The sequence below is a fragment of the Cydia fagiglandana genome, chromosome 6 (genome assembly GCF_963556715.1).
Source record: "Cydia fagiglandana chromosome 6, ilCydFagi1.1, whole genome shotgun sequence".
Classification (NCBI taxonomy): domain Eukaryota; kingdom Metazoa; phylum Arthropoda; class Insecta; order Lepidoptera; family Tortricidae; genus Cydia; species Cydia fagiglandana.
The window spans coordinates 10,886,809-10,902,980 of NC_085937.1; the positions used below are offsets into that span (position 1 = coordinate 10,886,809).

Here is a 16,172-nt window from a genome sequence, read left to right on the forward strand (position 1 = left end):
ATTCAGGTATAATAAAAGTAACGGGAATATTTTTATTTTCAAATAGTGAAATGATAACATGTTACTCTTCGTTCTAGTAACTGGTAGTTACAAGATATATTATAGGCCAGTGCACACCGGGTCCGTGTGCGTAGACGTCCATTAAGGATAATTAAGAGACTGTAATCTTTTATACTCTTTATTATTAACAATTTCACCTAATATGAGTCAAATAACCTCACAGGTTTACTAGTGCAGGCAGAAATTACACGGTACAGACAGATAATAAGACGGAGTTATTGTACTCGCAAAGAATGCGTATTTCATTCGTGATAGTAAATGATCTCTTGTGAAGACTACAGCCTGACAAAGTAGAAATTAAAATGTGGTAACACTGTAGTGTCGTCCCGTTCTCTTATATAAATTCATTTGAAAGGTACGACACTACAGTGTTCCCACTTTTTTATTTCTACTCTTTTTTGCCAGGCTCTATGTTATTATGTTGGTGACTGACCAGATTTTATAGAAGTCAATTATATTGTTATAAACAAAAATGCTGATGTGGTAATTACATGTCATATGGGTAACTAAGTATTGAATTTTTTTTGGTGACATGGGATGTGACAATAAAATGAGATACTTATATTTCCAATGTAGATCAGTACTACAAAAAGTGCCGCTGCCGCACACAAAGAATTTCTTCTTTCGAATTTTATACATGATCACATGATACTTCTCTATCGACGTTTACGTTCTATATAATATTATATTGCCGTATTGAGGTCACTGATCACACTTGAATGACTATTACATACATGAAACTCTTCGTGCACACCGGCGACACTTATGCATCGACAGCAAATAGCTATTGAAATAAAAAATAATATAAACAACCTACTTATACAAGTCCTTTAAATTATTTAACTCTCGGCAAAATAAAACCATAACTACAGTCGATTAGCGTCACGCACTATAATCTACCTAGACTTAGTTTTACAGCAAGTAATCTAATTCATATCTTATGAAGTGATTGTTTGGATCGTTTTGTATCCGCGGGTAGCCGGCGACGAGCGCGTCCTGCCCGCCGATGTACAGCGTGTTGTAGATCTTCCAGTAAACGTCGCGGACTTTTCTTGCTGGGTGGAACAAACCCTGGAAAAAAACAATAGTATTTAGGCTAGTGGCAGTTTTACGCAATTTTCTGATGATTAATTAATCTAGATTTACAAAAAAATATATATATGTAGGTACACCCAGGTGCTAAAGTGCATGTCCTCTTATGAAAGAATTCGCTGTACGCTGGCAGAAACAGAGTAAAGCCAATTCACTAAAATCGTTAAGGGTTTAAGCTGAGTTCTGAACACGGCCGAGCGGAGGCGACCACAGAGGTTCCTGAGGCTTGGTGTCCATGTGAAACGAATGCAAACGTTTGCGAGCGGCCCCATTGCACTCTATTCAAATATCTCGGAAGTTTGACGCCACGCTACACGCCCCACCGAACTATGAGAAGTTTCCGAAGTTATTCCATGTGCCAAAGTTTTCCACATCATTACTCACTTGTAACGCATACTGCAGTATCTTGATGGGCCCTAGTGCGACGCGCATGCCCTCGACGGCGTCCATGAAGGCCTGCACGAGATGCGGCGAGGTCTCGAAGATGTTGGGCCACACGTGGTTGAGCAGGTGCACCAGCGCGTCCTCGCACCCGAACCCGTACACGCCGAGCGCCATGTGCTTTATCGCCGCGCACGCCGTTTGTCTGTGCACTAGATCTCTGCAAAATGAAATTATATACCACGTAAGTATATATTCTTACGTAAAATTGATACAGGTGTAGATGGATAACTAAAGAAAAAGTAATCATAACTAAAGTATTGTAAGAAGTCTCTTAACCGTTGAACAAGTTTCTTTCATATTTAAAATATCCACGCTTAACTGGCCATCGATAAAGTTACGAACAGTCTAGTATACTAGTCCTAGATGTAACAAACATTATACTATGAAGTACCACGAAAAAGAAGAATTTCTGCCATATTTCAAACTAAAGAGAATTTATATATTCAGCAAGTCAACAGGGCAAACGAGCTCGGGATGATTTAAGGCGTTATTAGCCTTCGAGTTAATCTGATAGTAAAGATGAATACCAACCTGTCCATAAGAGCATCTTCGAGCAGCGGGCACACGGCGTAAATGTAATCCTTGCCCATTTCACCGATATACTCGAACAGGAACGATAAGGACTTTAGCACGCCGTTCTGAACGTTCAGCTCTGGGACACGGTACTCGTTCATGAGAGCCGGCAATACTGTGAATGGTGAACAAGTCTCGGCGACAATCGCAATAGCGACTGTTGTACACACTCTGAAATAAAAGTAACAATATGTTATTATGAATATTATACACGATATTGATATTTTTTTTATCAACCTTCACATTTGAAACTGCTCAAGAACATCACAAAAATGGTCTAAACTATTTTCAACCATGTTGCTAGTATATTACGTATGTTTTATTTATATTTTATATAAGCAAACCATAAGATGTAATAAAGAAATGGTGTTTTAGGGGTTCCGTACCCAAATTGTAAAAACGGGACCCCTTTTACTAAGACTCCTCTGTCCGTCTGTCTGTCTGTCACCAGTGGCCTATCCCACAAAACTTACAATTACAATTTTACAAGTGTCAAGTTACAAGTTTGTAATAATACAAATGTGCGTATCACAAAATATACAAGTAACAAATTTGTAGTGGAAAATTCTTACAAATATGTAAATTGTATCACAAGTCTACAATTGATTGTATCACAAAACTTTACATACGCTACATATCTTTTCCGGAAAATTTACAAATTTGTAGCTGACAATTGTTTTGTGCTACATTAAATTGTAGTAATAATTATACATATATGTAGAATTGTACCTACAATTTAACAATTCTCTAAACGTGTGTCGCATCCTCTTGCTACAGTTGCTACTATACGAATACTAGTAATTGCCGTAGTATATTTATCATGTTTAGCGATTCCAACCCTTTGTATACCTACCAAGAAATATTTAGTTCAAGTAGCAGTGAGTGATAGTGATCCTAGGTGTCATGAATGTCATATATACATATATAATCCCAATTTTACTTACCTTTAATTTAATTTACGAAATACTCATATATACCTACAGGACAAAAAAATGCATATACTCAAATTGAGCTTACCATCGTACGCCTTTTCCAATTTTGCCACATAGTGTCCCTTAAGTATTTCCAATCTTTCTCCATTATTCCTAAATCATTTAAATTTTGCGCTTTCTCCTTCCATTTGTTTATTTACACAGTGTGCGTCAATTTATCACTAACTGACCTGACACTGACCAAAGTTTTTGTTTTCATTTATGAGGTTTATAATATAATGGTCAGTTTAGCTTGCAAATCCATTGTAATGTCAGTTGGTATGTAAATGCTCGTAGATAGATCAAGATCACTATATAAATATAATTGATGTAATTCTTGCGTATTGCGTATAAAGTGAAACTACCTTCAACATTGAAGTAGCAAAATAAATTGTCACATATTTGTAGTTGTAACATTACAATCTTTCGCTTGTATATTTACAAATCAACAATTCTACAATTATGAAGCTGTCGTGACATACTTTTATTCTTTGTGATACGCTTTAGCAAAAATGACATATTTGTATACTGCAGACTTGTAACGATTACATATTTGTAATTATTGTGGTACATTTTTTGTTTACAATTCAACAATTTTGTCGAATTGTACACTTGTAAAGTTTTGTGGGATAGGGCACAGGATGTATTTCATGAACCGCGATAGCTAGACGGTTGAAATTTTCACAGATAAAGTATTTCTGTTGCCGCTATAACGACGAATACTAAAAACAGTATAAAATAAATATTTAAGTGGGGCTCCCATACAACAAACGTGATTTTTATGCCGTTTTTTTGCTTAATAGTAAGGAACCCTTCGTGCGCGGGTCCGACTCGAACTTGGCCGGTTTTTTCGCGAATAAAATCGTATATATTCCATTACGGAAAACCATCGCATGGTAGCCTGTGTTAAAATGTTCAAATTAGTCCTTTAAGTAGCTACTCATGACTAGCTCTGCTAGTCATAAAAGGGTCTCACCTGTTTTGTCGCTCCTGAACTTTCAAGTTGTTCAACAACGTCGCCAGGACGTCATGAGGTCCTATAGCTTTGGCGATGTAACCGAAGGTGTTGACAGTGGCTCTCCTGATGGCTTTCTTGTGCGCCTTGAGAAGCTCCAACAGCTCGAAACATATTCTCATCCACTCTCTGGCCGAGACAAACTCTGGACCTCTGTCTGCGATTCGTCCGACTAGATCAATGCAATTCTCTTGTACTTTTTCGTGCCTGTGAAACAAAATAATCATTAAAATAACATCGAGATGCAACGGAAATGTTAGATTATGCATACATCAAACAGAGAAATATCGTTAAAAATGGTTTAATGAGTTATTTGTCAAAAGTTTCATTATTAATACAAGCCTTTATTGCTAACTGTAGCACTCACAATAAGCAACTAATACTCATCGAGACAATTCTAACAAACCAAAACAAAATTAGGTTGTGTTGTTTTATCACTTTTATCACAGGCACAGAATAAATAATAATAGTACTAGGTACAGAAGACTCACTCCCTAACAAAACGCGTCTGTTACGATCAGCACAGATATTGCCGCTAGGTAGCGACAGCGCCATGCGCGGCTTATGGCAAACCCCAAAATTGGGGCCGAACGGATGTACTTTTAGCTACATGTAGCAAAGCGACGAAATCGTGGAGTGAGCCACGCCTGTCACAGGTTCCTATGCCACTTCCTGCGTCCATCATCAAATCAGCTCAGCGATAATACCATGAAAACTAGAATTCTTATTACTCTGTCCGATCCCAAGGGCACAAAAAATATGTGGCGTAATTATAAGACGTATATGGGTCGTGGGATCAGACAAGTTAATAGTTTGTATGTAAATGTATGTATGTTACCTGTTCTTCAAGATGGGCGTTAATCTCGGGAGTAGATCCTTAATGGGCGGCGTCATTTTGGTCATGCCGATGACGTTCACGATCGCCTTCAGCGCCCCCAGGATGGACCCCAACACTTCCGGGTACTCTTCACCCAAATATTCGTAGAGGACCACTCCAAGATGACCCATCAATTTTTCCTATGGAAATAAATGGAAATGAATTAATTAATCATTATAAAGCAATTTCATCAAGTTTGCCTACTAAGTACAGACAAGTTTGGATTGAGTTTAGACTGTCACAATTAGTGCTGGTAATGCTAATCAGTGACATTTTTGACGCAGCATTTATTTTCTAACACTGTAATTTTTTCTTTTTGGATTTCACGGGCCTATAAATCCCGGTCTTTTGATAGGCTTGCGTGGGGATATAGATCCAACACGTAGAGGCCCCTTGGAGAGCTTTAATGTCATGTAGAACGCCTGCTGGAACCCGTTCACAGGCGCAACAATAGACACCCATGAACCGGTCGCAGCAGGCATTGGGACTATTGTAGAAAAAGTGAACAGTATTCCGGGCTATGGATTGATGTTTGGGTGGACAATGAGACTGGGCTATTGTAAAAGAGGTCCGGACACCTGCCATAACAATGTTAACACCGTCATCGAGGCAGGCGGTGACTCGCCGCTGACTAGATGGGCCCCTGAAACTGCCGTCGCGAAGACGACCAGGAGCAACATCGGTGTGAGCGGCTCAGGGGTGTCGAGAGGTGTGCGCCGCTTTCTACCCAGTGACTGTTAACAGCCACTGTGCCAACTCGCGTCTTATGCATCTTTCACTTCCACCCCTGGAGCATATAGCTCTAGCGACTCCTCTCTGGACGGCCAATGAAGGCAAGCCAGAGCTGAGAGTCCTGCGGGTCCCCTTGGGGTCCACTCCGACCGACGAAGACACGCCGGAGACGGAGACCCTGACCGACTCTCGGGAGCACTCGGGTCCGTGGGGTCGTTACTCCCCAACAGCTCGCCACAAGCTGCCCTGCGGGCTAATTAATTTTTTCTATTATTATTTATACTTTCGGTTGATGGTTTATCTGTAGACCCAAATTACTTATTTTCTCCCCTACCACGGTGGTAATTTTTCAATGCAGCTGATGACGATTTACTAACTAAAATAAGAATAATATTTATTTCAAAGAAAAAAACTGTTTATTTAGTCTTCCAAACTTCCGGCTGTTGTCAGATCTTATCTTACTTTCTCAAGACTAATTACTTACCTCACGCTCTTGGTATAACGTACCTGCATAAAACATAATAACTAGCGACCTACCTCCTGACACGTCTTCATGACGACGGCGATGCGCGAGATGAGGTCGGCGGCCTGCTGGCGCACCTTGGCCGACTTGTTGTTCATGCGCCACAGGATGATACCGCAGATCTGGGGTAAGTACGGCTTCACGCGCTTGCCCAGCTGGTTCACTATTGTGCCGAACCCGTTCAGCATTACCACATCCTGTGCAACAAAAATTTATGATAAAACTTTCATTCGGTGAATCGTTTCTACATGTTTTATTTCTAGTTACTTATATGGATTACGCACGGGAGACGAATCTGCAGTTATACATCACGTATTCGATTTTTTTTATACTCGAGGACTTGCTTTAGTAATTAGGAGTACATTATGTTGTTGCAAAAGATCAACAGGCCGCTTAGCATGACTTACGTCGTGGCGCGCGCGCCTCCATATTAGCAGCCGCACTTGACATAAGTCCAGAGCGATAACGCAAATTATGCTAAGCCTCAAGCGGTCAGATTAATATATATCTGTTAATTTACTTTATTTTCGAAGGATACGTAAAAAGCTGTACGGGAAAAACGTACTACAAGTATTCGCTAAAATTCACTACATCATCAGCATCACTCAAGCGTTTGTGACAGATGTAGGTATTTTACTATTACTGCATCAAATATCGAAAGTTATTAATTACCTCAGTGGTCTGTTCCTGGAAGGCATACAGGATGCCGTCAATAAGAGCCTCCTCGAGCTTGGAGTCGATGTCGGCCGCGCCCAGGTTGGCGAGGATCTTCTCGATAGACTCCATCACCATCTTACGGTATTGCTCGTTGTCGTCTTTGAGGTCGTCTACTATTCGGTTTATGATTTCTGAAGCGCCCACCTGTACAATCAAATTTAAATACAATTACACCTTTTCGTTTGTGGCTAACTAAAAACATATAGAACAATTATATAGAACAGTCATCATTTAAAAATGTCGATAATAAATAAACTCAGACGAAAGGTAAAGAATGAATATGAATAAAAGATTGAGTATTGAATGTTCAATTTTTTTCCCCAAGGAGACTCTACTTCTATCTTGAGACTTATCTTCTCTACTAAGGAGAATAGAATATTACCTTACTTATTCCTTTAGTAAGGAAAGTATCAATAAATCAACGTCTTCTTACAAGAAGCATCCACTCTACCTTGGAGCTTTCCTTTACGCCTTAGTAACCAGTGCAGTTATGTTTAGGGTGATTCAAAAGAAATTAAAAACTGACCTTATTAGCTATTTCAACAGTAGTGTCAACAAGCTGTCGGTAGTTACGCCTGTCGAGAGCCATACGATGGTTCCAGAAGTGCTTGAAGAAGTGTGGTAAGATTTCGTCCATTATGTATTGTGGTTCTACACCGTCGGTGCCGCAGCACTGTTTCACTACCTGAAATCATTTGTAAGTTATACAGAAAGAATCTTTGTAATAAAAATCATGATTTACAATAAGGTGCGTTAATAATTTATTAAGGTCATGGGATGAGAGAAATATAGTTTATTTTGTTTGGCGCAAGAGAAACAGTATGAGTACGAGATCTACCTTTAGTCATTTTTCGACAATTTCTGCCGAACATCGTTTAGCCTCGTGATGCAGTACAATACAATCTCTTTCAATGGAGTTTCAACATTCCATGAATTTATTTTTGGTACAAATGAAATTAAACATACTATACAATTAGATTCAAATTTCTCAATTAAACATTTTTTAAGGTACGAGTAAATTTTTTTAGATAAATAGGGTATATATACTGTATTTAAAATGAATTATTTTACACGATGCATGAAATAAAGCACCAGATAATTATTAGAAAAACACAGTTATTTTTAAACAGAAGTTCTATTTAATAAATCGGATAGAAATATAAAAAGTAGGTGAGTTGACCGTGACGTCACGATGTAATGTTTCATATAAATTCCATATTAGCAAATCTATTTGACTAGTAGGAAAATACCCTATTGAAAGTGTAGTTGATAAGAATTGCATACCTTTAGTACAATCTTCTTCATTTCCTCATCAGGCGACTGAAACTCACGAATTAGGATCAACATCACTTCACGCGTGTAATAGTTGGCGTATTCGGCGTCCATCAAGGGGATGAGGTAACCGATGGCCTTGAGGAAGGCGGCCAGACCTTTGCCTCGGTGGGTGCGGATACCCTTCCACAGGGGCTTGAGGACCGAGTCGAAGGACTCGATACCGTACGGCGTGGCTGCCTCGGCCAAGGCGGCGCTCGCCAACGCAGTGATAGTACGGACTTTTTGTTGCTCGTCAACCAGACCTAAATGATATAATATGAGTAAATTATTGCACATATTCATAATAATCATAAAACCAGATTTTTTAATGCATGGTCTGGGCAAACGTGTAGTCGGACAAAAACAATAGAACTCTTTCAATTTAACACTGAAAGTAACAACAATTTCATACAATGTGACGTCACATCCATGTATCATATAGTAGTAGGCGTTTATTGCACCGAGTACAAATGACAAACTTTGACTTTTATTTTTGACATTCGTAAATCGTAATGCTATACTATAACGCAGTTGATCCTAAAATCCTCAAAAAAATGGGATAAAAAGTACAAACACGATGCGTGAATGAGGTATTGCTTGTGCTTAAAAGTTACTCACCATGTTCAATGATTTCAACGAGCGATTTAAGATGCGGTAATATGGCACATCCCATCAGAATGGCGATCTGTTGTACGATCTTTATACCAGTGTGACGCGCTTGCCATGACTTCTTTGATCGGCACACAGCCTTCAAGAAGGGCAGTAGAGAAGGTATACCTGTAATTATTAATAAACTATAGAAAAAAAAATTTTCATAGGTTAAATTAAAATTATGACATGCAACCCCTACCAATCTGTTTGAACGCAGTGCCCACATGACAAGCCTGAGGCACAATCTCTACTCTATAAACATTCTTCTGTCAAAAACAATGTCTGCGTCTTGCACGGGACTTACGATACGGCGGAACAAAATATTGACTTTTTTGCATTGACCGCCGGCATTATTAACGGGACAGCAATATTACATGCCACTTATTACAGGCGTGCGATAGAGATAGGAAATAGCAGGTCAATGTACGAAATTCGTGCTTATCGTCCTTACTTTATCCTCGTAAGACCCACCATATATAGTTTTAATTTTTTTTTTATTTGAACCTTATTCAATAAGTAAATTATAATGATTTAGTTTTTTTTAAAAACCTATGAAACAAAAGAAACGCTACACATTTTAGTCTCAGGAGGTTAAATGAACTATATTCTTACCCAAAGCAGATGCAACGACGGCGAAAGCCCTGGCTGTAGTGTTTCTCACGTATTCATCAATGTTGTCGATATCAGGTCGCATGGTGGAAATCATGGTGGCTAGACCGGCGGCCTTGGCCAAGTTAGAGATGATCTCACGACCTTCCACACGGGCGTAGTAATCTTCATCAATGAGAAGAGGTTCTATCACGACCAAAATCTGTAATATTACGTATTTATTTTATAAAACAGAACAACAGCATATATGATCGGCTAAAGTCGCGAATCTTTTATCTCGTTCAAATGGAGTGAAGAGGTCGTTAACCCTTTATAAGGCCCGTTGACAGGGACGTGCTATCGCAGAATTTGTTGCAGCTATCAGAAGCCTACATTTCAAAAATCTATTTTAAAAGCAAGTTGAATATTCAATTAATGCAAACGATTTTGAGCCCTATTATTAAAACAGTATGGTTGAATTTCTGATTGAGCATATGTGGTCGATATATCGCCTCTGCCTTATAAAGGGTTAAGTATGAATTTCAGGAAACAATGGCTTAAGTTACAAATCCCTAACTCTGTTTGACGGAGATACTAGGTTTTAGCTGAAGATATATGGCTTGACTCTTAAAAGATTCTTGTTAATTACTAGTGCTTTTGTAAGCATGTTAGGGCATTAAAAATGATTTATACTACCTAATTAGCAATGTTAGCATACAAATTTGTGGTTATACATATTGTATATTTTCATGGCACCAAGCTTTAGCTCCAATTTCAGCTTAATAAGGCCTTTTCTTTGTAATTCGCTGAAAGACAGAGCAGACGCACATCGTTTACAGGTAAAAAAAAAAACAAATGATAATATTACAAACCTTGTGCACATAAGGGCGCACCAAGTCGTCAAGTTTGTACAGGATCCTGTCAATAACTTTGACCAACAGATGGCGCTCCTGGTCCTCGAGCGTGGGGCTCATGAGCAGCGGCAGGATTTGGTTGAATAGCGGACCTGCGCCGAACTCGCGCGCCTTGTCTGTGATCTGACGGAGCGCCGCTTTGCACATAGGCGGGGTGCCGTTCTGAAATCACATATTGAATTAAATGATTGTGTATTAATTGTGGTGGTGTGGTATCAGAGTAACGAAGCAAAGATCTTAACAATAGGTACACGGTATCCAGCGGCAGAGCATCAATGCTACTGCGTATGCTATTGAAGCGTATCGTACCTACCAAAGGTTTTTCAGTTAGTACATCCAGGCAAGACGTAAGCTTTGCATTCATTTCAGTTTGAGGAGTGCGTACACAGAAAAGGTTGCCATTTAGAAGCCGAGATTTCAAAAAAAAATATCCTCACTCACCTTCTTTTCATAAAAATAAAGTTTTGGTTTATTTCTTTTAGATTGTATAATCAAATTTATAAATCGGACATCTGCCGCTGTACAACCTATGCCCGTCCGTGTATATTTCAATGGAATTACAACTTTCATCAAAACAAAGTAGCATTTATTTTGTCTCATATAATGTTCGAACAAATGAAATTCAACCCAATTAAAAATGCAACTAGGTTGAATCTTCCCTAGCAACAGTTTTGTACGGTGTGGGGCACGAGGCAATACTAAAAAAGTTAAGAATGCAAGTTAACAAGTGTCGCCTGACTGATGTTTACCTTGATTTTAAGCAAGAGTTTCATGATTTTCCTTTCTTTGAGTTCCTCGGGCGAGAGCGTCTCCTCGTCGACGTCAATGAGCAGTTTGTCAAAGTACTGAGCGTCCTCCGGCTTCATGAAGGGCAGTTGCTGGCTCCCCTTAGGCTGCGGGTCCAGCAGACGCGCGGCCGCCGCGGCCGACCCGCCCACTTCCTCCGTCTGCATGAAAAAGCCGATTGGGGTACCAGCCAAGGGGGTAGGTGTTGCGGTCAGCTTACGAGCCGGGGTCCGAATCGGAACATAACCTGGGCGACAACATAACAAATTAACGAGTCGGTCGAGAGCCATTGGACGCTTAGCGGATGTACGCGAGTGCGACGTGATGCTAATGTAACAATGCTAGCAGTGAGTGCCGTGTCGGCGCGGCCGGCGTGACTTCAGGCGACGGCGACTATTCAAATCGAGTTTTAGTTCATCTCACGCGTCACGCGGCCGCCTCGACGTGGCAAAACTAGAAAGGCAAACGCAGTATCCATCCCCGCTGCCCGCAGTCGCACCGGCGTGACATTCGCATAAAAACAATATAACATGCACAGTATAACTGAAACTAATATAAGCAATTCATTTCATTGTTAAAGCAAAATCTGGCAGTCCAACGGCATGAGACCATAAAGTCCTATTGTCATCAATCATCTGAAAGAAAAATTGAGTATTAAATAGAATATTCTGTCTGTTTTAAATTCAACAACACATGTATTTTTTAAATGTCATTACGATGGTCGTTTTCCACGTGTAGATGGCTTTGTTTAATACATGTGTCCTGAAACTAAAGCGGGAATTAATTTTACTACTGTGTTCGCCTTAAAAACGTCTCAATTTCGTTTGATCAAGTATTGTTAAGACAACATTGTAAAAAAATAACAGAAATAAAGAAAGGGGTGGGCAGGTTATGTACGTACCGGCAGGCGGCGGCAAAACCTTGTACCCTGGTGGGAACATGGAATCTAGTTCTTCGTCGGTGTAGGGACGGTTGCGTTCGTCTATTTCTTTCTCCCAGCGGTACGCTTGCAGCTGTTCCGGGGTCATGGCCGCCACGTGCCCTGGCGTGGGCGTGGCCATGGCCATGGCTTTCATTCCGACTGGTGTTGACTAAAAAAATACAACCATATTAATATACTTCCACATCTGAGTTATGCATGTCTATCATAGAGTAAATATAAAGATAGTGTATGAAAAATGCTAGTCAGAAAATAGTTATGGCGTTAGCCTCAAATGAGAGAACTGCATATTTACAAGATCACTGTTTGTAGATGTGACAAAACTGACAAACATATTGATATTACAAATAGTCCAAAGAGGTAATTTATAGGGTTTTTGGTAAGTCAGCTATATTGGAGGTGGAGGATTAAGGGAGTGCTTCTGAAAAAGATGTTTTGGTATATACTTACTCCTCCAGGTGTAAAGACGGGCGTGTGCGGAGTGGATGGCGTGGCGTGTCCCGGCGTATGGCTCGGCGTGGCGTGGCTGGGCGTGGCGTGGCTGGGCGTGGGCGTGGCGGGCGCGGGCGTGGCGCCGGGCGTCTCGTCCCAGCGCGAGCGCCGCTTGGTGCCCGGGGTGGGAGTCTCTTGGATGGTGTCCACGCCGGCGCCCCGGTCCGTGCGCGGGGTTTCGGCCCAACCGCTGTTGTGCCCGGGAGTTTCTGTAGGGCAAATAATAAATGTAAAACGTGTGTAAACGTTTCGGGCTTACAAGCACTTGTGCTTGGGGCTTGGGCTGAATGAAACTGATAGGCTGATAGGCGATCGAAAGCTTGCCTGTTTCCGGCCGAGTGTCCCTACACATCATCATCATCATCATCATAATATGCAACCCATTTAACTGTCAACTTGCAGTAATAGTATGGAATTTTGGGGTGCCGCCACGGTTGCAACTGCCACAGCGCGTATGTGCCTTTAGATGTTTGTAGCTTTTAGCCACACTAAGTAAAGAAATCTACGAGTTATGGTGTAGCAAACTTATAGTCGCTTGTGAGAAAAAAACAGACTTCAGCGTAAACTAAAATGACGATATGTATTAGTATCACCTCTGTCCGTTTTGGGCGTCTCATCCCAGCGGTTCCGCCTGGAGGCGTGCTGGGCCGGGGTCTCGCGGCCCGGCGTGGCGTGTCCGGGCGTGATGTGTCCGGGCGTGGCGTCCCACACGCGCGCGGAGGGCGTGGCGCCAGGCGTCTCGCCGCCCCGACCTGCGGCGCCGGGTGTTTCCTCCCATGCGCCTCTCTAAAATAACAATTAGTTTAAGAGCAAAAAAACGCCTGTAATCGATTTACCCATCGGCCCCATAAGTTTTGTAAGGAGTTGAAAGGGTTATGAATTCTTGTTAATAGTGTCATTGTTATACAAAATGTATTAGGTATGTGTTTTTTCTATAGAGAAAATACTTCTTACAAGAACAACCGAAATAACAATCACTGCATCATTTTGTGTTAAAACACTTAAAACCTTATGTATTATTTATTCAGCATATAATATAAATCAGTACATAAGGTTTTAAGTGCAATGCCAATATATCCTTATACTATATAGGTTTTAATTTTATTGCATAAAATTTACACTACATATTTAGAACAAGAAATTACATTTATGTTAATCATATTTATATGTTTAGTCAGGTGCATTCAGTTACCTCATTATCCCATGATGGCGTAGCTTGCGAGCTCGGAGTAGCAGATATAGGTTTCTTCACCGAGGGAGTGTCTTCAGAGCTCTGATCCCAACGGCCTTTGCGTTTAGCCCCAGCTTTAACCGCTTCTCCATTTGATTGTGCAACTGGCTTAAGAGTTCCCTCTCTTGCCCTTTCAAGCAGCTTTTTTCGTAACTGCAAAGAAATTGTGTAATGATTTCAATCCACTAGACAAAATATAAAATATTAAAATTTAACACATTCAGTGCTGAATACCTGACTATCCGAGATTTTATGATTCCATTCCCAGGCCGGACGACCCTATATGACGAAATTGTTGTGGCGTGGCCTGGCGCGGATGTCTTGTTTGGCTGGATGGCAATGAATGTGTTAAATTTACAAAAATGTGTATGTATTTCTTACCTCAGTTTCCTCAGCGCGCAAATACTGTTCTTTCATAATTTCAGTATATGTTCTGGATCCAACATCAGGGGTTTTTCCACCTAAAATTCAGTCACATTGTAAGTATTTGCAGTAATCATTTCTTATCAACACTAATATTACAAAAAAGAGTGCAATTCTGTTTTTTTTTTTTGTTTATTTCATGTTAAAGACACTAAGCCAATCCAAGTAGACAGGAACTGTAATTTATAAGTACTTGTTGACGATTTTGTATGGAAAGTAATTTAAACATTAATTACAAAATGATTATACCTTCAGCAAATGGATCCATACGCTCCGGAGAAATGATCATCCTACGCCTTTTTTGCCTGTACTCATCTTCCCTGTCTGCAATGGTTGGGCGGCGTTTATCTGCAAATGGGTCATAGTCCTTGTCACTCTGAAAATATCAAAACAAACAGATATTTATTTGAATATTAGTATATTTTGCAATATTCTAATACAAAAATTATTTTGATTTATAAAATTTTTACTAGCCACAGATGGACATTGTGGATGTTTTGACATTGTGTTAGTTATCTTTGATTGCTATTTTAGACCGAAATAAGAGGTTAGAAAGAGCTTGATTTTTAACTTTTGTTAAAATAAGTAGTCTGTTATTGTAAGTTTGATATTGAATAGTTACAATATTATATCCTTAAGATATTTATGTATTAACTTAGTAACAATAGCCACCTCTTGCAGTGATTAGATAAATAGCATAGCACACCTTTTCCAGCCTTTTGAAAGGGCTTCAATATAAACTAATCTGGGAAAACGTGGAGATGGTAGCTCTAGTTAGACTCAAATGTAAAAATAGAAAGTATATGTTAAGAACGAACAAGCAGGTTTCTTCATTGTTTATGACATATCAATATAAACAGGGAGCATTTAATTCAAATAAATGTATGTATGTTGCACTTACCTGTGCAATATCATTCAATAAAGAAGCTGGTGCTGTGTATCCTGGTCTTTTCTGGGATATGGGAACATTCTCCACATCCTCGTCTTCCACTTCATCATTGGCCGCAATGGAAGTTACATATCCATCATATCTTGACTTGCCTCCCTGGCCCTGGCTATCATAAATATCACTGTCATAGTATGTTTCACCAAGGGAAACACCTTTGTTGTTGCCATTTTCTGATTGAATTTCTTTCTTTTTTGATTGAATTTCTTTTATTTGAGCTTCAATTGCTGCAAAAAAAGGATTATAATATATAGTATTGGAAAAAAATAATGATGTGTTGACAAAGTATTTTGTCAACCATGCATTTAGAATTTTACATAGGTTACATATAGGCTTTGATTTAATGTAATACTTGTATCCCTAACAAAATAGAATGGTCTAATCTAATGAACGGGATTGATTAAAATCAATTTTACTATCGAGTAGTACAAAATTAGTTATTTCAGGCAGGTTCGAAAGGGAGTTCCACACATTGACTGTTTACAAATTGGGTATATCAACACCCAGTCGCAAAATTATTTATATCTTGTTTTTAGGAGCAATTTACGCACATTTTGCTCTAATATAACTATATCAAATACAGAAATATAATATAAATAAACCAAAGGTGGCAAAAATGGCTGGTTGTGGTTTCAAAGCAATCATTGCTTACCTTCATGAGTCCTCGGTATTTTCTCCATGATTTCTCATGGAGATTATTCTACACAAATATTTCCAAATCAGAACAATTGCTACAAAATAATAACGATTCACACATAAACTCAACACGTTCTAAATTATACCGATCGAGACGCGTATCGTGTAGCCACAGATAAAGAATATCGAATCGTATCGTGTATTTGTCATACACTGAAAAAGCGGCAATAACTTAAAAAAAAACTGT

The 16,172-nt window shown here is 39.6% G+C and overlaps 1 protein-coding gene across 1 annotated transcript; it reads right to left on the reverse strand.

Moving 5' to 3' along the window:
• Positions 1 to 165: 165 nt before the first annotated feature.
• LOC134665201 (splicing factor 3B subunit 1) lies at positions 166 to 16,088 on the reverse strand. The gene is made up of 21 exons (XM_063522069.1): positions 15,942 to 16,088; positions 15,245 to 15,516; positions 14,593 to 14,719; positions 14,302 to 14,381; positions 13,882 to 14,073; positions 13,283 to 13,475; positions 12,648 to 12,898; positions 12,159 to 12,348; positions 11,221 to 11,504; positions 10,430 to 10,633; positions 9,582 to 9,780; positions 8,937 to 9,095; positions 8,289 to 8,581; positions 7,531 to 7,689; positions 6,960 to 7,148; positions 6,302 to 6,484; positions 4,994 to 5,172; positions 4,117 to 4,362; positions 2,128 to 2,340; positions 1,537 to 1,753; positions 166 to 1,131 (listed from the first exon to the last, which is right to left on the reverse strand). The coding sequence occupies exons 1-21, from the start codon at positions 15,967 to 15,969 to the stop codon at positions 973 to 975; spliced, it is 4,017 nt and encodes a 1,338-aa protein (XP_063378139.1). The 5' UTR covers positions 15,970 to 16,088; the 3' UTR covers positions 166 to 972.
• Between the last annotated feature and the right edge of the window lie 84 nt (positions 16,089 to 16,172).

What these genes read in the sequence shown, in the direction of transcription:
- LOC134665201 (XM_063522069.1), bottom strand. Translation starts at nt 15,969, where the DNA reads ATGGAGAAAATACCGAGGACTCATGAAG. An exon ending in CCGTCTTTACACCTGGAGGA is followed by an intron (nt 12,349 to 12,647) that starts GTAAGTATATAC and finishes GTATTTTTTTAG; the next exon opens with TCAACACCAGTCGGAATGAA. An exon ending in TGAAGAAGATTGTACTAAAG is followed by an intron (nt 7,690 to 8,288) that starts GTATGCAATTCT and finishes AAATGATTTCAG; the next exon opens with GTAGTGAAACAGTGCTGCGG.